At 32.7% G+C, this 21,825-nt stretch overlaps 1 protein-coding gene across 12 annotated transcripts in view; it reads left to right on the top strand.

The window, feature by feature from the left end:
• Picalm (phosphatidylinositol binding clathrin assembly protein) overlaps positions 1-21,825 on the top strand; it is a 100,166-nt gene that overhangs the window by 23,518 nt on the left and 54,823 nt on the right. For all 12 annotated transcript variants that reach the window (XM_047519414.1, XM_047519413.1, XM_047519412.1 and 9 more), the window contains exons 2-4: positions 7,884-8,026; positions 11,599-11,674; positions 14,741-14,843. In XM_047519414.1, the coding sequence (XP_047375370.1) occupies positions 7,884-8,026; positions 11,599-11,674; positions 14,741-14,843 (322 nt within the window). The remainder of the gene's footprint in view (positions 1-7,883; positions 8,027-11,598; positions 11,675-14,740; positions 14,844-21,825) is intronic.

Here is a 21,825-nt window from a genome sequence, read left to right as displayed (position 1 = left end):
ACATCTAAACTGTAAATTTTAAGGGTTGAATGTGACACTAGGGCAATAGATGTGAACCAGGACCGTTCCAGAAAAACCAGGACACTGGTCATTCTCAATTAATAACACTCTTGTCCAGATGATTTTTTTTTTTCTTTATAGTACTGTAATCTACATTTACAGAGCCTCTCGAGCTTTGGTTCCTTTTCCTGGTCTTGTTGGAATTAAGGAGGATTCTTCAGTCTTTTTCTGTGCCCTTCGTTCTCTGGACTATTCTGGTTTACGGCTTTGGTGGAGGTAAGTTACAGTGTCATAGTGCATTATTAGTTGATCTTTCATTTTGCTAAAGGAAGCAGGTTTGTATTTCTGATCCAGTTCTAGATTGTTTTTGAGAATCCTGGTAATTATCTGCTTATTAAGCTAATGAACTACTAGCAAGTTCTAGAATACAAAGAAATAGTCTGTGTATTGACATACTAAATTTGCTTTTAAATTACTTGATACTTACTATGTTTTCTTTCCTGTAGGTGAGATTATAATTCTGAAACTTCAGATCTTCAAAGAAGAGAAAGCCACACATTATTTTTTTGTTAGAACACTGTAATGCTTTCATTTGTTTTTCTATTCCATTTAAATAATACTTTAATGTCTTATATTAAGTGATGAGTTTTTATTCTGTGAAGTTTGTTGTCATATTTTCTGATAAAATTAATATAGAGTCATAAATCTTTGAGGTCGTGCTTAAAAAATATAATTTTTTTCTCATCTCTGAGATCCTTATTTGGAATCGGGGATGAAATGAAAGTGTCTGGGTTTGGAAATCACTACTTCAGTGTAGAAGACTAGAATCCTAACAATCTCAACATGGAGTTTTCAGTAGATGAACCTGAACCCATCTTTTTCTCTGCCAGCTTTTATGGTTTCTCTGTTCAGTCTGCCATCTAGTGTTAGGATTGTAGAGCATACCAACATTCCAAGAAGCAGTTCTAGCAAGGCTTTCAGATCTTATAATTAGGAAGGCTTACATAGTAGGTGAAAATGGGGGAGGCAATTCTTCACTACAACATGTCAGTCAGTGGCCGTGAATCCTGAGAGTATTCCAAAAGTACGTTTTTTTATAGAGTATTTCACAACTTACACATTTTGCTTTTTTTTTTTTTTTGTTTTGTTTTGGTATTTCTGTCATAGTAGTGGGTGAAGATAAAATGAAGAAATAATGATATAAGTTTAAGATAGTAGGTTGGGCTGATTTGAAAACGATGCTTTGTTGCTTAAATTTTTAGGGCAATTACATAACTACTACATTAACTAAAAGAATTTATTTTGCACTTTTAAAGTTGATGTATGAACAGTTCATACAGTTTGTCTTAGGTTCAGCCATGACTTAAGAGGTACAATTTCAACCAGATACTAAAGATATCTTAGGGGTTGGCTTTGTATATCTAAGTTCCACTGATTTCTTTTTCTCTGTATGTTCCTTTTTCCTCCTTTCCTCTAAAGAATGTTGATCCTTTACCAGTCAGAAATATGTCTTTTGTAGAAACTGTATCATCTCCTTGAAGTAGTATCTTGTTAAGGCAGTTTATACTGTCACTGTAGTGGTGAGACAGAAATGTGGGTTAGCATAAACATGAAAAAGCAATTGCTGTCTGTAGGTTGCTAAGAGAGTTCTTCCAAATTATTACCACACCAAACTTAGAATATTACTACTTCTTATATGTACATGTCTTCTTTGTTACATTTCATTAATTTGTTTGTTTACAGAAGTGGAGATTGAACTCAGGGGCACTCTACCACTGAGCAATGTCACCAGCCCTTTTATAAATTTTATTTTGAACAGGGTCTTGTTAAGTTGCCCAGGCCATCCTGGAACTTGTGACCATTCTGCATGAACTTCCCTATTCTTTCCTGAGCTGAGATTATTGGCATGTGCCATCTTGCCTGGCTTGTCTTTTGAAAAAATGACCTGAATGCCCTGTTCTTTCCTCTTTTCAAAGTAACACATCCCCGACAGTTGGGTTGAGCAATTTCATATACTTTGTCATTACCCAGTTATTACCTTAAAGTTCAGTTAATATGTTGATTAGATAATTTCTTAAGGTAGAAGTTAGTTTTTGATGAGCATATTGTTGAGTTCATTCTAATGGAAATTATATAAAAATAAACTTAGAGCACTGTGTTCTTGTAGGTGACCCCACAAATTTTAAAGATAATGTTTAGGAGTTACTTCTTAATTTGAATCATATACGTTTTGGGTGATTTTCAGAAAAAAAATGGATAGAGTAGGAAATAAAACTTTATTGAATTTCTTAGACATTTTGACTTTCATATGTAGGGAAAATATGGGTTTTTTGTTAGTTTAAGTCTGATTTCAACTTGAACAGTTTTTAAATTCTTTAACATTTTTGCTATATGAAAAAACATTCTGACACTTATGTTGAAATCTTAGAAACCATTTTCTTATCACCCATTTACTATTTTTTGGTGAGCATTTGTTCTTTTTGTTTGTATTCCTATTCAGGAAATATTTCAAAGATGTGCTCAGTGGAGTGACATTTGATTAACCATGAAATTTGCCTTCGAAATAGAGTATATCTCCATTTTTCTTGATTGAAGAAATTACCTAGGAAATTGAATTACTAAAGTCATTTGGGTTTTGTTTTTCATTTTGGTACCAGGAATTGAACACAGATTTGCTTAACTATTGAGCTATATCCCCAACCACCCACTGCCCCTTTATTTATTATTTATTTATTTATTTTTATACAGGCTCTCACTAAGTTGCTTAGGGTCTTGCTAAGTTGTCAAGGCTGGCTTTGATCCCCTTGCCTCAGCCTCCTGAGCCTTTAGGATTACGGTGTGTGCCATCTTGCCCAGCTACTGAAGTCATTTGTGAGAGCAATTATAAAAAGGTTATCTTTCAGGCTAAAACTCAGTGGTAAGGCCTTTAGCTTTACAGTATACCTCATTGGTATACTATCTATAGATTATTTGTAGTGTTTGGTGGTGGTACGTTTAATCCCCCGCACCAAGATAAAAACAAACAAAACCCAGAACAATTATCCTTCAGAATAAACCCTTTTGAAAGGGATACTAGCATTTGACTAAATGATTATGATATGTTGGTTATACTGTTTTTAGACAAGCTCATTTATTAGAAAAATCTGACTTGGGTATCAGCATAGTTTTTTTTTAGAACTAATGATCAAATGCCTCTTTACCTGGGAATTCAATAACTCTGCATTACAATGGTGCATACCACTGTCCAGGTTGCCTTACTTGCTATAGAAGTGACCTCTGAGTGTCCTAACTTAAGTTCTGAAAAGTTTGTGAACTCTGCCTTGGGAGGTCAATATAATTGGTGGTCTGCACTAAGAATGTGGTTACAAGCTTAATTAAACCATCTGGTAACTGGTCTGAATTTTTTGTATTTTGCTGAAAAATATCCCTTAAATATGAAAATACTGTTATGTATTTCCATTGTTTTTCTTTTGATTTTGTTTTTAAGTAGTTAAAATTTAAGAGTTCCTTTAAGATGGGTAGTTGAACATTCACTTGGTATGTTTTAAAATATTTACAAAAAATTAATTCTAGTCATAAATCTGTCACTTATTAGTGAGCTCCCGTGACCTTAACTGTGGATAAGAGCATTGCCTATGTAATTATAGTTAACATCTGCTTTCTGTAATTCAGACATTGTTTGTTGGAGGAACATTAAGTATTAAAATGAGAGTGTTTTGTTTGTATGTTATTGTAATGGTTGGCCTAGTTTCTTCATGCTCTTAAATACTAGACATTCTCACTGTTTGAACATATATGCTGTGTGTTAACTATTATTTTGAGTGTTAGATTTGGGATTGTAATGGAATATTGAAAAGATACTTCAGGTTTTATTTTCTCAAGGTAAATAAAAGAAGATATAAAGTGTCATTCTGAAATCTTTTTCATTAGTAAGGGAAACTGTTAACTAGTTTTTTTTGCTTTTTAAGAAATACTATCTCCTGAATTGAAAGTAGAACAAGCAGTTAGGTATTAAGATTGTCATGGTATGTATGATCTTTGCTTAGAACTGTTTGCTTTTGGTTAGTCAGAGATGGGGGAAAGCATTTTCTTTCCTGAGTTGTTAGAGCTCAAACTTGAAAGCATTTTCAAGTTATCACTGTGGTAGAAACATTGTGCAGAGGAGAAATCACTGGCTGAGTTAAAATACTACAGGAAAGTCTATACTGCAGAATTTATATAACTTCATTTAGTAGGGACCTCATCCGCAGCAATATTTGTACAACTTTGGTTTTGCATTTGGTCTATTTTGTCTCATAATCTCAGCATGAATTCTTATTTTTCCTGTTTTATAATATGCAGAATGTTTTTTAGCCTGTGGAGTTAATGTGGTCATTTGTAAACATACTATAGTTTATTTTTCAATTTATTTTTTGGTAGCAGGGATTGAACCCAGGGGCTTTTAACTACTGAGTCACATCCCTGGCCCTTTTTATTTTGAGACAGGATCTTGCTAAGTTGCTGAGGCTGACTTTAAATTTGTGATCCTTCTTCTCATCCCCTGAGCAGCTGGTATTACAGATGTGTGCCACCATGCCAGTCACAGTGTTGTTTATATAATAAGTATACAATGAAAACTTATTTGTTAGATCCCCTTTACTTTGAAATTTGGAAATTTGCAAATGCATTGACCTTAGGTTTGTTTTTCAATTTTGGGAACAGGAAGTTGTACAAATAGTTGTAGAATGTTGGTTCAGTCCTTGTAAAAAATACTATTTTGGAGACTTTCTTAAAATATCACAGTAAGTGTCCATAAGCATACTAAAATGAATGTATTTAGGACAACAAAAAAACAGAATGACCACTGTATGTGAGGCAGAAAACAAAACAATCCTGCCCACACGGGACTTAGATACATACATTAAGATGAGTTCATTGGAAGTGCACGTTTGCATTAAAATGAAGTTAGACTAAGGGTAATAATGAGCATTTGGAGGTAGAAGAATGCCTTAAGGTGACATTTCAGCCTAGATCTATAGGACTAAAATGAGGGGAGCAAGCAAATATTTAGGAGAAGAGAATTCTAGGCAGAAGAAACAACGGTGCCAAGTATCCAGATCTTGGCATCTGTGCAGCATTGCAAAGGAAGGTGTTGGTATAGCTGAAGCAAAGACCTGAAGAGGGGAGAACAGATCACAAAGGGAGCTTAGTATAAATATATATATATATATATATATATATATATATATATATATATATATATATATATGTGTGTGTGTGTGTGTGTATAAATATGTGTGTATATATATATATATATACACACACACATTTGACACCTGTTATAGTACAGTATACATACACTGTAGATCATATTTTTAACATACATACTATTTACAAATATACTGTAGTTGAAGCAAATCTATATCCTTGTCAGGCTCTGAAAATCTTAGGAATCTACTTACCTCTGATGAAGAATAAAACATTTACAGACTTTTTAAGGTCTCTAGTAGAAGATAAACGTAGTGCGGAAGAATAGTTTTATAGTATAGAATTAATATGTCAGTTTTAGTGATTTTGGAGGGTCTCTGGAGGTAAAGACTTCACTAAAAAGGAAGTACTTTTTGCAGAATGAATAGGAATGATCCGATTCACGTAAGACGTAGAGGGCATATCACAGAAAACTGAAAAGTGACTGTGTTAGAGGCATAGATTCAAGGAGGAGGATATTGATGGCAGGAGGTATTTTCCCCATCATTTAGGTAATAGGGACATCATTTAGATTAGACTGTGACAGTGTTATATTGTAGGTAATTCTGTGGCCAGTTTAAGAGAATGGATGGAGATGTGGAATGGGCAGGACCCCAAATCAGGTATTCCAAAGGAGACCAGCCAGTCAACTTGGTGGCTGTCTTAATTGTGATGTGGTGCACTTATGGTACATTGCAGGATAGTTAATCTCCCTCTTTGATATTAATGCCAGTAAAAGCCCTCAATGTGATAATTCTCCCCTCCCAATTTCTGAATGCCTTTAAAGTGGGTGGTACCTATTCTCTTGTTAAATAAGATCTCAGTTTTGGCTTTGGCATTGGTGGTGAAATAGAGGAGAAGATGGTTTTTCTAAGAGGTTTAGGAGGTTGAATCAAAATGACTTGGTTACTGATGTGATCTTGGGGATACAGACAGAGGTAGGACTACTTTTGGAATTATTATGACAAATTTTGTGACAGGTTAAATTTTGAAAAATAAATATTCTGAGGAGTAAAATTACCATTAATGCCATTGCAGGGAAGTAGCTACTATATTTAAGAATTGAATATTTTATCAAGATGGTTTCTGGAAGAATATAGAAGAACAGTTGAGTCCTATAAAGCTAAATGTAAGGGGGAAAAGGGAAGCTAGGAATATCGCTTTTTATAATTAAAAAGCAAGTAACATCAGAATTTTGATGATGTTTTTGAAATTTTAAAAGATTAAAAATGAGCAAGACATAGGTAGGCTCTGCCCTTCCTAGGTTGTATTTGGAATGAGCTAAGTGCAGTATGCTCAGTTCTTAGAATTGGTGTAAAGTACCATGAAATTCAGGGAAGGCAAAAATAAATTTTATTTTTTATTCTTAGAAGCATGCACACTTAAGTTGAATGTGCTATTTAATTTTTATTGCAAATAGACTGAATTGAGAAAGCCTTTTATCATTCTGCTGATCCATGGACTTGACACTCTGCTTTGTGCTTTGTTCTTTAAACAGTGTTGGCCAGGGTAGCTGCTTATCTAAATGCATTTGTTTAACAATTGTTGTTCTGTTTATTAATTGGACCTACTAGAGCAAACGTTTGAAAGATTATAAGAGATAACTGTTCTTACTTACATTGTCATTTCTTGCAAACAGTCAAGGTGGTAGGTCCTCTGAATTCATAGTCATTCATTATGAACCGAAGATTAAAAGTGAACACATTACTGATGACTCACATATAGCTTAATTTTTTTTCTTTAATCATAGTTGGAGTTGAGATAGTTATACATTCTATTTTATACTCATTTTTTGCTCTTCTAGTCATTGCCTTTGCCAAGTGATATCTTTAAGCAGGCTGTAGGTTCATTAAGAATCCACCCCCACCTCCCAGTTTTGGTGCTGAAAACAGTTGTACGTTAGCCTATTTATAGTAATGCTTTCGAGTTTGAAATATAAAATCAGAACTTTTGTTTAATACTTTTCAAAATAATGCTGAATAATTCTAATTCATTTCTGATTGACAAATTTTTGCAGTAAGAAATTTCTTCATTGTCAATCCTGTGTATTAGCATTAACTAGTGGTATCAACTGATACCTGAGCTAACTTTGGAGGACTAAGGGACAGAAGAATGAGAAATATTTTATATAAACAAACTCAGAGTTCTACCCAGTCACAGACCAAAAGTCTGCTCTGTTATCTTCCTATTAGTTCAAACACAGTACTCTAGTGCAGGTACTAATAAAGGTAGTTGACCTTCAGCTTGTTCATATCTCTTTAATATGATTTCTTTAAAAGTATTTTTAAAGAAAAAATTTTAATTAACTTAATTTTAAAAGAATGAATAATACCAGTATTGTAACTCTGACAGTTTGTTGATAGAGAACTAAAAATTCCTCAAGGCCTTCTTGAAACAGGTCCTTCCAAGGTAAATAAAACACTTGAGGATGAATTATTACCTAAAAAAGTTACCACTTTCTGGTATTATTGCTCATTTTTATAATTCTGATTAGTACCCGCTTCTTTATGGTATTACTCTCCTGAAGGAATTTTAAGTTTTCCAGCCTGTCTGTTGTTGTTCCACTTTGTTGAATTTTTCACATTTGTATGCAGATCTGGCATTAATAATAATTAAAACCAGAGAGTAAATTAATCTTCTAAAATTCTTTATTGCAGACTTAATTCAGTGCACAAATGAGATGAATGTGAACATCCCACAGTTGGCAGACAGTTTATTTGAAAGAACTACTAACAGTAGTTGGGTGGTGGTCTTCAAATCTCTCATTACGACTCATCATCTGATGGTGTATGGAAATGAGGTAAGAATTTTTGGTTAACAAGTATATTAATGTCATGATAATTCAGCTTGCTTCTCACTGAAACTTCAACAATAACCTCAGCAACTGAATAGTATAGATAAAAGGGCAACATGCATAGTCAGGAATATAATTGTAAACCCCATAGTTCAAGGAAAGATGGTGTGTAAAGTAGAAAGCAGAATATGGATCAGAGTACAAAGGATTAAATAATGAGATCAAGAAGAAAAGATAATTTTAAGAGGTAATTTTCAGAAGCAGCACTGATCTTTGTAGTTCTCATTTATGCATTGTAGATTTGCCTGTGTCCCCTCGAAGTTTTATTATAGCCATTCAGATTTCTGTGTGATCTCATATGGTTGTGGAAGTACTTTGCATATTTCAACATGATATTGAGGATTAAGTTGGCATTTTGTTGAGAGGTACTATTGAAGATGCTTTCTTTATCTGAAAGGTGTGTCTTGAAGGCTTTGTTGCTCAGAGGAGTGACAAAGAAAACATAAAAGCTTTGCAATTTTCTGTTTGGAGAAAATTGTCTTACTTTCCATGATAGGATAATAGCTAATTTTTGATTCTTAGCCTTGAGTAGTCTTCCCAGCCTGCTGTATTTTGTCAAGTTCTGTCAAAAGGAGCTAAGAACAGTTGAATGAAAGGAGATAAATATACATTGCTATGAGACTTAAAAAAAAAAAAAAAATACAGCCCAAGAGAGCTCTCATAGGGATAAAGAGGGACTTCAGTTGTTGGTATTAGATTTCTGAGTACAACTTTGTGACATGCATCACTTTACTTATTACTTTGATCTATTCAGTCATGAGACTATTCTCTGACAAATACCAGTACAGCATTATTAAAGTTCAGAATTAAAGCAGCACTTTCCAACAGATCTTACTGTTTGCCTCATTTTGGTATTTCCTTCTGCTCCTTGTCCAAAACTGACTATATTTTTTAATAGCTATGATCATAATTGAGATAAAAAATATAGTTAGCTTGTTTATATAATGCTATACTCTAAATATTATGTCTATATTCATTCTATCTTTACAAATTTATTCCACAGTTTTCTTGATTATACCCCTTGCTGGAAATTTCATTTTCTGATTATTCATTGTTATGGTACCACATTGAGTAATTTTGTTTTTAGTTTTAAGTTTTTTAAAAAAATTATTTCCAGAAATGTTACTTGTTACTTAAAATTTGATTACTGATTCAACATTCACAACCATTTTCAGGACATATGTTGCTTGATTGGATTTCAGTTCATTATAACCACTTTACAGAGCCAGTAGAAATGTTTGGATACACTAACTTAAATGTAAACTTAAAACATTTGGTCTTAACTAGGGTTAATAGTTTTATTTTAATCAAGAACATGTTTATATAAGATTGTGATTTTTCTGAAGAATTTCAGACTTAATTTTTACCTTTTTTTTGTGGAAATGAATGTAGTTTATTCTTTAAAAGATAAAGCCACATATATAATCAAAAGTGTTGCCAGATAGAAAAGCCACAGTGTTAATCATGGCTTTCACACGTTGTAAGTATGGAGGTACAGTGATAATAATGGCAAAACAAAGTTGACTGTCTTTCCATACAGTTGACTGACTATGGAATAGCATTCCAGGGTGGTTTGGTTTTTTTTTTGCTTTTGTTTTCAGATAAACTTATGATTTTAGTTTCCCTTAAAGCAGCAAGGTTAATTCCATACGGTGCTCATTTTCATGCTAATTTGTACAACTTCGAGGTTTTCTTATTGGCCGATGTTACCAGCCCATGTAGCCATTTTTGCTAGATTGGTGAAATGGTTCTTAATTTAGTACCATTTTCAATATTATTAGGATAATGTTGGAAATATGATCAAAACTTGACTTAAATTCATGCCTTTACATTTAAATATTATAATGACTGTAGAAAGGACTAAGAAAATTTCTATTTATTATTCCCAAAGACATGGATGAAATGGGCTGATAAACTAAAATATTTACATTCATTTCTAGAATGTAGTATTTAAAAAGAGTATTACCAAAACCTACGAATATCATAATTATCTTAGGATATTTTAAATCCTTTTTGAAACAGATTGTTTTAGGATGATAATGAAACATGAATCTTCATTTCACAAACTGGTTTTCAAAATCCTTGTATGTTAATTTGGGGAAATCTCAGGTGAACAAGATTGAGTTGGGTGATTGTGTACATACTAGTTTATTGTAAGCCTCAGCATGTATTTAAAAAACTTTAAAAATAAAAAAGGGAATCCTCAGGAGAAAGTGAAGTAGAAAGGCATTTCTTTAGCTGTTTTAGAAATTGTGTGTAAAAAGAAGTTAAAGTAATAAACTATGGTAAAAGCACTGTGGAGAACATTTTGACAATATTTTGGAAAGCTGAACTTTTATATAAATGCTGACCTAATGGTTCAGCCCTAAGTATATATCATTAGAATGCTGAAGTAGTTACACATGGAGACCAAGTTCAAAGATGTTAGTACAGCATTAATAATAAAAGAGGAAGTTGGAAAGAACTTAAAATTCCGTAAATTAAGAAATGATTACATAATGAGAAACTAGTTTGTTGGAGTAGTATGTCTTTTAAATGAGTACGCTAGATTCACATATATCAAATTAATAATTCTTGGGGAATAGTTGAGTTAAAAATGGCAAAAGAATAAGTATAGTATGACATTTCCATAAATTTAAAATAGAAAACAAGATTACATTTATAAGTACTTACACATGTAGTAAAAATCGTGGAGAAGAATGTGGAAATGATATATACCTAATTCAAAAAAGTAATAAATTCTGAAGAGGGCTTGAGGGGATTGAGATTAAAGGTGTATGTATGAAATGGATAATGTTTTGTTTCTATAACAAGATCTGGAGGGAATATGTTAAATGTATTTAACCTGGGCAGTGGGTAGAGGGCTCTCTGTAATATTGTTCTTCTGTATGATTAGGAGTATTTTGTTTAAAAAAAATTTCATAAAAATTTGGGACACCAGGTAGTTAAAATACAGATACAAGCTAAGCGCAGTGGTATACACCTGTAGTTCCATCTACTTGGGAGGCTACGATGGGAGGATTGCTTGAGGCTAAACTGGATGGGCAATGTAACAAAACCTGTTCACAAAAAGTAAATGAGTTGGGCTGGGGATATACCTCGCAAGCACAAGATCCTGGGTTCAATCCCCAGCACCACCAAAAAAAAAAAAAAAAGGTAAATGAGTAAATAAAGTACAGATGAGATCTGAATATGATTAGCTGTGGTCGTAATACATACACTGCAGTAAAATCAAAATTACTGGTTCCTGATTAAAAGTACCTATTTCCTTTTATTATTTTGACTTTAATACTACAGCATTGGGCATTAGACTTTTAATATATTCCTAGTTATATCTGGTAACTATTTCATGAAATAAGTGAGAATGAGAAATTTAAACTTAAAAAAATAGAAATTTAAACTTTTAAACTCAACGAAATGTGCTAACCATAATTTCTCCTCCTAATTTCAAATTAGAGTTTGTGAGATGGCAGCACCTTAATTTGATATAATTATTTGTTTGTTTGTTTTTTTTCCAGCGTTTTATTCAGTATTTGGCATCAAGAAACACATTGTTTAACTTAAGCAATTTTTTGGATAAAAGTGGATTGCAAGGTAAAGACAACTTAATTCATTTTAGAATATCTAGAGTAATCACATATGATTACCACAGAATTTAACCTGGTGTGTTAGAACATGTAGTATTTTAATTGAAACCTTACGTTTTAGTGAAGGTCGTCGGGGGAGGGGAAACTTTCAGTTTGAAAATGAAGATTGATTTCACTACCTTACACCCCAAACCTGGAGTGGCAGTATAGGGTTGTTAATTGAGAGCATGGATTCTGGAACTGGATTGCTTGGATTTGAATCTCATCTTCACTTCTTACCAGTTATGTGAACTTGAGCAGGTTATTTTACCTCTCTGCATCTGTAAAGTCAGAATAATGATAGTCTCTATTCAATAGGGTTATCATGAGACTTAAACCTAGTTAATAACTAACTGTAAAGTGTGTAGTGCAATGCCTGGAACGTGGGAGACATTGTGTATCTACTTTTGTTATTGTTCGTTGTTTTATGTTTCATACTAAGAAATGTAGCTGAATATTATGTTTTAGTAGTTTAGGTGAGTATAGTGTTGGATGAATTACTCATTGATACACACAGCTTCTATTTTATTTTAAATTTGGTAATTTTGAAATTGCCATATTCTGGTTATAGCCGTCCATGCCCCTTCTGTCTTCTTAGAATCTATTGTACTTATTTCCAGAACAGGCTATTAGCATTGTAGAATGTCAACTCTAGGATGAACTGCATAAAGACATACCAAATGATTTGGGAATATTAAAGTGAGACTTAATTGGGGGAATGTTTGTAGGGAAGGTGAGACTTGTGTTTGTCTTTGAGAAATGGATGAGGAAGTAAATTGGCTTAAGCACAGGTACATAATATACAGACTGAAATTTCACAGAACATTTAAGACTTCTTGGCAAATAGCCCTCAAAAAACTGTTCTGAGCCAAAATCAGACACAAGATTTTGAAAGACTTGCAATTTTACAGTGTAGTGGAAGGCTTAGTTTTTTCTGGAAGCAGGGAATGTATGATATAAAGAAAGTATAACTTAGTCAAGTTGGATCAGAATAAACCAAGTCTTATGACATTGAGACTATTCTAGAGATTGCTCTGGTCTTCCAGTAGAGTTAATGAAGGCCTGAATATGGTTCTTAAGAAAAATAAAATCATTGGGATTTAGTGTTTATGTTAGGGACTGCCTAGTTCAATATTTTTCCTTTTGTGAAATGGAAATATTACCTGGATTCTGAAAGACTAGTAAATATGTTACAAAATTCATTTTATTTTAATAAGAGCTATAGTGTACTCTAAGTTAAGGAGGACAAATTTTAAGCAGTAGATCCCTCTTTTTAAATGAAATCTTTCCCAGAAGACAGGTATCTATAACAAATAAATATGGGTCTTCTCTGATTTGGGGCAAATGGAAGAAACTCTCCCTCTCCCTACTTATCCTTTTATTTCTGCTGCTATTTTCCTTATTCATTGGAACTTTAAAAATCTGTGTTAAACAGTATGTGAAACACTGCTCTAAAACAGGTCTTAAAACTGTCCTTCATGTAAAGGAATAAAATTCTTAAAACCTATCACTAAGGAAATGGGAAATTAGTAGGTAATAATATACAAAAACCTTACTTGGACATATGTATAAACCCTTTTGTCTCATTCTAAAGAGATTGTTAAGACAAAACAACAATTAAAAACATGTAATCAGTGGTATTTTTTGAAAAGTAATTTTGATTATGGATGTATTTGTTGTGTGGAGTCTGGTATATCAAACGCACTGGGCATATAGAAATAAACTTCTAGTCTAGTGAGTATTATAGACATGTTGTACTACTAATAGTTACCAGTTGTGCTTGGAGTAAGAATAATGTGGAATCACCAAGGAATAGTTAAAGGAATGTTCCAAAGAAGCTGAGCCTTGAAAGATGGAAGATATTTCCCATACTAGAGAGAATGGAGTAGAATAGATTAGGGGGAATAATATGAACCAAAGAGCTGAGGAACATGCATATTTACCAGTGATGTGCACTAGAAGTGTGAGGCTAGATGAGGAAAGCATAGTTTTAAAAATTTTGTTTACTGATTTTTCTCCAGTGGATCATCACGTCACTAAATTTTGCTGGGGGCACTCAATAAATATTTGTTGAACAACAAAGTGGTAATCATGCTAAATCTAGTCTCATTATATTTTTTCAGTCATTTTCAGGTATTGCCTTTTTAAAGTAGCAGGAGTGATCAAATACAGTTACATTTGTTAAGATGAAGAAGAGTTAAAATGGACATCTCAAGTCATGCAATAACTAACATTAAAGTTTTTTTTATAACATTAATGACATTTTATATTGCTGAAGTTTTCAAATGATGTGATTTTAATGAAGCAAAATACTAGAATGATTTGTGTTCAGGTACAAGGTTTCATTGAAAACATTCATATAGGGGAGCAAGAAAGGGCACTATAGTATTTCTACAGAAAAAGTTTGTCCATAGAAATCACAGGGTTAAAAATTTCACGTTAAAGTTTTCTGTAAGGATGATATATTCAAAGATTTAAATCTTGGATTGAGATTGTCTTCAAGTATAAAAATTAGAGAATTTGTTACGTAATTTGAGGAATGGTATTATAGTTCCAAAGGATATTAAATTTGAGTTGTGAGGTTATTGAGTTGTGTAAGAAAACATATTCTTCCACTTCCTGTTGAATAAGGAATAGAAATGTGGATCAGAAGCAAAATAGACTTCTTATTTTAGTGAAATTTAGTGAAAAGGGCCTTTCAGGATACATATGACACACCTGACTTTAAAAATGTGAATTCTTCCCTGGCATGGTCAGGTACGCCTTTAATCCCAACAGTCTGGAGGCTGAGACAAGAGGATCATGAGTTTGATGACTGCCCGGGCAAAATAGCAATACCTGTCTTTTTTAAAAAAAAAAAAAAAAAAAAGTTAATTCTTACAGAATTTCATGTGATAATGTTATTCATTAGTTACTTAATTTACATTACTAAATTGAATTGTATTATCAAGGTATTATAACCATTGAATAATTGAGTTGTTTTTATAGGTAAATTGGAATTTTAATCATTTATGAAAACTTTCTTTTCTTACAGGATATGACATGTCTACATTCATTAGGAGGTATAGTAGATATTTAAATGAAAAAGCAGTTTCATACAGACAAGTTGCATTTGATTTCACAAAAGTGAAGAGAGGGTGAGTTATGCTTTCTTTTTTTGAATTAATTTAATTAATTTGAATATTTAACAATGTAAAATATAGGAGTTTTTAGATTATGAATTGTGGAATTTAGCCAGTTTTGAAAGATGAACTTCAGTTTTCTTTGAAGAAGGATGGCAGATAGTTTTTGTAGAAGGATTTTTTTCAAGTTTAAAAAACTTTAATAACAGCTTTATTGAGGTAGAGTTCATATAATATAAAAATAACCCTTTTAAAATCTCCAATTCAGTGTTTTTTTGTGTATTTACAAAGTTCTATGACATTATTCCCTTTATTTAATTCTAGAACATTTTCAGCACCCCATTAGCAGTCATTTCCCATTCCCCTTTCCCCCAGATCTTGGTGACCATGAATCTGTTTTGAACAGGTCATATAAGTGGAGCTATACAAGATGTGATATTTTATGTCTGGCTTCTTTCATTTAGCATAATATATTTAATCTGTAATATTAATGTTTTAGCATATATCAGAACTTCATTTCTTTTTTATAGCCAACTAGTATTTAATTGTTGATATATATCTCTTTTTATCTGTTCATCAGTGGATGGACATTCAAGGGTTTTCTACTTTTTGGTTTTTAGGAATAATGTTGCTGTGAACATAATTGTATAATATTTTGTGTAGATTATCTTTTGACTTCTCTTGGGTGTAAACCTAGGAGTGGAATTGCTGGTAACTGTTGGGTTTAGCATTTTGAGCAACTGCCAAACTGTTTTTCAAAACAGGCGAGCCATTTTATATTCCCACTAGCGGTGAGTAGGGAGTTCCAGTTTCTCCATATTCTTGCCAAAACTCATTATTTTCTGGGTTTTTTGTTTATTTGATTTTTATTCTTGTTTAATTGTAGCCGTCCTACTGGATGTGAAATAGTGTCTTGTGATTTGGAGTTTGCATTTCCCTGATAGCTAATGATAGTGAGCATCTTTTAACATGCTTATATGTGTTATCACCTGTTGTTCACCTATAGTCATATATAGGGTTTAGTATTATATGCAGTTTCAGACACCCACTGGGCATCTTGGGGTTTATCATGTGTGGATAAGAGGACACTGCTGTATATTCTGCAACTATTTTGGATACCAGTACCTTGATCACATATAATTTGCAAATACTTTCTTTTCTACTGTATCTTGTTTTTTTCCCATTGATTTGATGATGTCCTGTGAAGAACAAAAAATTTTCATTCTGACTAAGTTCAATTTATCATTTTTTCCCTATTGGTTGCTTGGACTTTGGCATCATGTCAAAGAAAAACATTGTTTAATAAAAGGTCACAAAGATTTACTTCTGTTTTATTCTAAGATACAGTTTTAGCCTTTAAATCTAGGTTTTTAATCTATTTTGAAATAATGTTTATATATGGTGTGAAGCATGGGTTCAAAATCGTACTAGCACAATTTTATAAAAAGGTTATTCTTCTCTCATGGGGGGTGGTGTATTACCACTGTTGTTGAAAATGAATTGGCCATAAATGTAAAGATTCATTTCTGAATTTGCAATTCTGTTGATCTATATGTCTGTCCTCATGCTAGTATCATACTAACTTGATTACTGTTTTTTTTTTGATAGTGAGTCTTGAAATTAGAAAGTGTAAGTCCTACAACTGTGTTCTTTTTCAGGATTGTTTTGGTTCTTTTAATCTTGAATGCAGAAGATGAATTTAGTTTTTGCTGTGTCCTAAATAATAATTATCTTAGTACAAGAACTAGTCATAAAAATGATGAAATTAATACTTCTGATATACGCAGATTTTCCCCTAGATAAGAATAATGTCTGATGGCAGATTTTTTTTTCCCCCTATAATAGTTATTCTTTTTTTCTTTTTTGGGGAGCAGTACTTGCGATTGAACTCAGGGCCTTACATATGGTAGGCAAACACTGTACCATTGATCTATAGCCCCAGTCACTAAAGGTATTCTTGAGGGGTGTTGCTGGACCTTTTAGTTGCCAAGGCTTATCTTGAGGTTACTCTGGCATCTGCAGAAATATTCTGGTAGATTCCTTTCTGAGCTACTCTGCAACTCAAACATCCCAAAGACTTAAGCAATTGGTATGTTCCTTTGTTCTCTTAAAATTTTTAATTATTAAAGTGAAGTAGAAAATTTCATAAAAATATTGAAGTAATGCTTAGTTATGCAAGAATTTTGAAGCAAAACTCAGGTGTTCTGTTTTAACAATTCCAAATTAATTAAGAAGTGATTTTAGTTTGGGAACTTACCAAAATTAAATTCTGCAGATTTTATATCATGCTTCAGACACTTCGTAGATTATAGTGGAGAGGTTCATATTAGAAACCTGGTTCTTGACGCCTGCATCCTGCCCAGTAAACCATTTTCTAGTTGGGCTACATTAATACTTTACTATAAAGTGTTTTCAGTAAAGTTAATCTTTAAGGTATTTATAGATTAAGGTATTTATAGATTTCGGAGATTGAAAATTTTTATATCTGACAGAGCAAACTCTATCTCTCATGTGCTACTGTCAGCTTAAGATAATTTTTTACATTTATAAAATAGTAAACTTTTAAAAATTCAACAGCAGTTTAACTTACAGGAAATGCTAACATTTTGGCATATCTAATCTTCTTTGTGAAGCACATAGAAAACTGTATAACAGTTGGATCATATTCTTTGAAAATTGCTTCCTTCCTACTATGTATTGTGGACATTTTTAATCTCTGTACACACAGATTCATCTCATTCTGAATAGGCATGAATGTAGAATTATATTCTATATTTACATTTGATCTATTCCTTTTTTTTTTTTTTTTTTTTTTTTGTCTTACAAAAGCAGTGAGTTGACCATCCTTTCACATATGTGTGCATTCTTTCTTTTTTTTTGGTGCTGGGTATTGAACCCAGGGCCTTGTACATTCGAGGCAAGCACTCTACCAACTGAGCTATATCCCCAGCCCATGTGTGCATTCTTAAGTGAGTTTTATTATAAATTCTTAGGATTAATGAGTCATAGGACATATACAGTTAACATTTTAATAGAAAATATCAAAATTTCCCTTTATAAAAGTTTGGTGAAATTGATTTTTTTCTTTTTCCCTTTTTTGGATACTTGGGGATGGCTTTTTTATTTTGAGACAGGGTCTCACTAAGTTGCTGAGACTGATCTCGAACTTGTGATACTCCTGTCTTAGCTTCCCAAGTCTCTGGGGTTATATAGGCATGCAACACATTGCTTAGCAATTATTGACTTAAATACAGTTATCAATACCTTTTTAATTCCATCTTTATAGAAAATGTATCTTATTAAGTATGCATTTTATATTAGTAAATTAAATAAGTATTTTATTTAAAAAAATACCATTCATGCTTTGTTAATTCATGTCTATTGCCATTTCTCTATTAGATTTTTCATTCTTTTTTGTTGTGTTGAATAGTGGTCAGAGCTTTCACAGCCTTTCATAGGTAGACAAATATATGTTTGAAAACTAGCTTTACTGTATTTGAATGAGGAACTTAGTAAGATAGTTAAGCTAGTTTGCTGACTAAAAAAAAAAACCCAGAGAAACCTTTATTTTAAAATAATTTTGCTTGTGGAAATGTTACCAGAATATTACAGAGAACTTCTGTGTGTTTTACTCAGAATCATTAGTTTTTAACATTTTGCCAGCATTTGCTTAATTATATTCTGTGTGTGTATGTACTACTTCTGATGAACACTTTGAGATTGGGTTACACGTCTCAGGCCCTTTTATAGTTTATGTCTCTCAATACTTTGATGAATGTTTTCTAAAAACAATGATCTTTTATTAACATATCCATCAGCTTGCATACTTTTTTTTCACATAGTGACACAAACTGATGTTAGTTATATAGGATACTCAGATAAATGGAGAGGATTGGTTGAACCTGAAGGGTTAAAGGACCAATTTCTTGGCACATGTACAACCCTTTTCTACTATACTAGTATGTGATGCCAGAATTGTGAAGCCTTGATCCAAACTCAGAGTCACTTCATCTGTGAAACAGTGATGATTTGAATAGTATTATCTATCTGAATTTTTTTGCGAGTTAGATGAGATAGAATATATGCTATGTAGCACATGATAAGCACTCACCAGATGAACTTTTTGTGTATTAGGAAAATAAGTTGTCAGGGTTATAAATATTTCCCCCATTGTTTAATGTTGTTAAGTTTAAAAATCTTGGGTTGGGGTATCTTGCTTATTGGCAGAGCACTTGCCTTGCTTTCACAAAGCCCCGGGTTTGATCCCCAGCACTGCCAAAAAAAAGAGAAGAAAAGATGGGGTAGGAAGGATAATAGAGTGATTCAGATATTATTATTCTGTGGATATATGTGACTACACATTTGGTGGGATTCTACATCATGTACAACCAGAAGAATGAGAAATTATTCTCCACTTATGATGTATCCTAGTGCATTTTACTGTCATGTATAACTAATTAGAACAAATAAAAAATTTTAAAAATGTTTAAAAATATTATGTAATCAATCTTACCTTTATTTTTATGACTCTTTTTCAAGTTAGCTCAGGGAAAGCTTTTCTACCCCAAAATGATCAATTACCTGTGCATGTTTTTGTCATATATGGATTGACATTGTCATTTATGGTTCAGTATTTTATATTTAGACATTTGATTCATTTTTTAAAAAATGAGATAGAAGCCAATAATTGCCCCCCCCAACCTTTTTTTTTCTCCTCATCTGAGTCACTGGGGATTCGAACCGCGGCCCTTGCGCATGCTAGGCGAGTGCTCTCCAAAATGAGCTATTTCTTTGGCTCCCAATAATCGCCTTTTAAATGAAAATATAGGGTATTGAAAAACCAAAATGAATTACCCAGAAAAATGGTTAAACGGCTTTAAAAAAAATTTTTTTTTTTAGTTGTCAGGACACAAAGTCTTTGTTTTATTTATTTATGTGGTGCTGAGGATCGAACCAGTGCCCCACGCATGCAAGCCATTAAATGGCTTTTGACTCATGTATATTTTATTTTCTCTGTAAGGCACCTTTTGTTATTCTGGCAAATTTTTAGTCATTATTCTAGAATTTATTTGAATATTTTGAGAAAGCTTTATTTTTGTTAGATAGTATATGACACTGTCACATCTGTGGGAAAATAGTTTTATGTTTATAGCTTCAGGATTTGTCAAAGTGTTTAAACATAGTAGATATTAATAGTTTTCACAAAGATGAGCAAATGAGTTTATAAACAGTACATGAAATGGTTTTATGTATAAAGGATCCCATAAATTGCCTGCAGGTTTATCTTTTCAGTTGTTTGTTAAGTATTTGTTCCTTCATTTTCTTTTTTTTTTTTTTTTTTTTTTTACATTTTGTTTTTTGGTAGTATTAAATCACTATGCTGATTTATCTTGTAGTCTAAATTGGTAGCGTCCCAAGTGACAGGATTTTGTTGTATAAGCAAACAAAGGAGTAATTCAGGATTGCCTTTAATAGGACATGGATATCAAGCCTTTAATCCATTGCTTTCTTAAATTTGGCAAGAAAGTATCCAAATTTAATTTCAATCTGTTTATGAAATATAAAAACTTACATTATGCATGAAATATGAAGTCATGGATTTGGTCTGAATCATATCCAAATAGTTGGATTTGTTAAGTATTTGAGCTTCTCTGAAATCTGATATGAGCATATGATAAATAACTTAAGATTTTTCTTACTTGAAGAATTTTAATATTTTCTGGTAAGAAATGCAGAGGCTAAAGAGAAATAAAGGAGTCAAAAACATTTCCTAAATTTCTGGGATAAGACACTGGGAAGATGACATCTTTTACTGGGAAGGTTTTGGAAAGAATATAGAGTCTAGTGATAAAGAAGTAAGACCCTGGGGGTAGGGGTAGGGGTAGGGCTCAGTGGTAGAGCATTTGCCTAGCAGGTGTGAGACCCTGAGTTCAGTCCTCAGCACCACATAAAAAATAAAGATATTGTGTTCATCTACAACTAAAAAATAAATAAATAAGAATAAAGAATTAAGGACCTAATTTGGAAATACTATCTTTGAGATACATGTGATTTAAACAACCTGAAATATCAAATAGGCAATTGGACATAGTAACTCGAAACTAAGCATTCTGGAAATATGAGTGTGTTAATGGCATTTTGGTGATTTCAACCTTGAGAATGACATTTAACCGGGAGAATAAAGATAGAATGAGAAGAGAGAACCCAGAATGACTTTTAGGTACACCAACATCTATTTTAGAGCGTGGGTAGAGGATGAGGAGCCAACAAACAATATTGAACTAAATGCTAGTGAGATGAGAAGAAAGCAAGGAGAGAGATGTAGTGGATGTTTAAGGGAATATTTCATGAATGAGGGAAAATGTTAGCTGGGAATGGCTTGGTGGTAGGTAAGAGTGTCTGCTTGGCATGCCTGAGGTCCTAGGTTTGGTTCGATCCCCAGCACCACAAAAAAAGAGAAAAGAATGAGGGGAAACTTTTGAATGATGTTGAGAAGAAGTCTAGTTAGATGAGGTAATAAAGTACCTATTGGAGGAACTGGAAATGTAGCACAGTGATAGATCTCTTGTCTAGAATGTGAGAAGCCCTTAATCCCCCAGTTTCACCAAAAAGTAAGTAAGTACATAAAGGAGAAGCAACACAGAGTTTATCTATGCCTTAGAGAGGTTTAACTGGACTGGTGATAGTGGGAATTCATTGGAATGAACTGAAAAATAAATGTAAGGTAAAGTGTGAACTCTTTTGTTAAGCATGCTTGGCTCTGTAGGGGAGTAGCGGCTGGATGGGAATAGGGATTAGTGGCAGGTGAGTGAGAGAGAAAGGGAGAGAGAATTTTTTTTTTGTTTTTAAGAAATGGTGATTGGTGATCCTAGAATTTTTGCTTGTATCTCCAAGGGAATTATCTAGTATAAAAATCAATTAATGAGCTGCACTGGCTGCTTGCTAAATAAGGCTAATTAAAATTAAATTGGTAAAAATGAAATAAAAAACTCATCTC

The sequence above is a fragment of the Sciurus carolinensis genome, chromosome 11 (genome assembly GCF_902686445.1).
Source record: "Sciurus carolinensis chromosome 11, mSciCar1.2, whole genome shotgun sequence".
Lineage (NCBI taxonomy): Eukaryota > Metazoa > Chordata > Mammalia > Rodentia > Sciuridae > Sciurus > Sciurus carolinensis.
The sequence above is the reverse complement of the archived record's forward strand: the minus strand, read 5'-3'. Positions and strand labels throughout refer to the sequence as shown.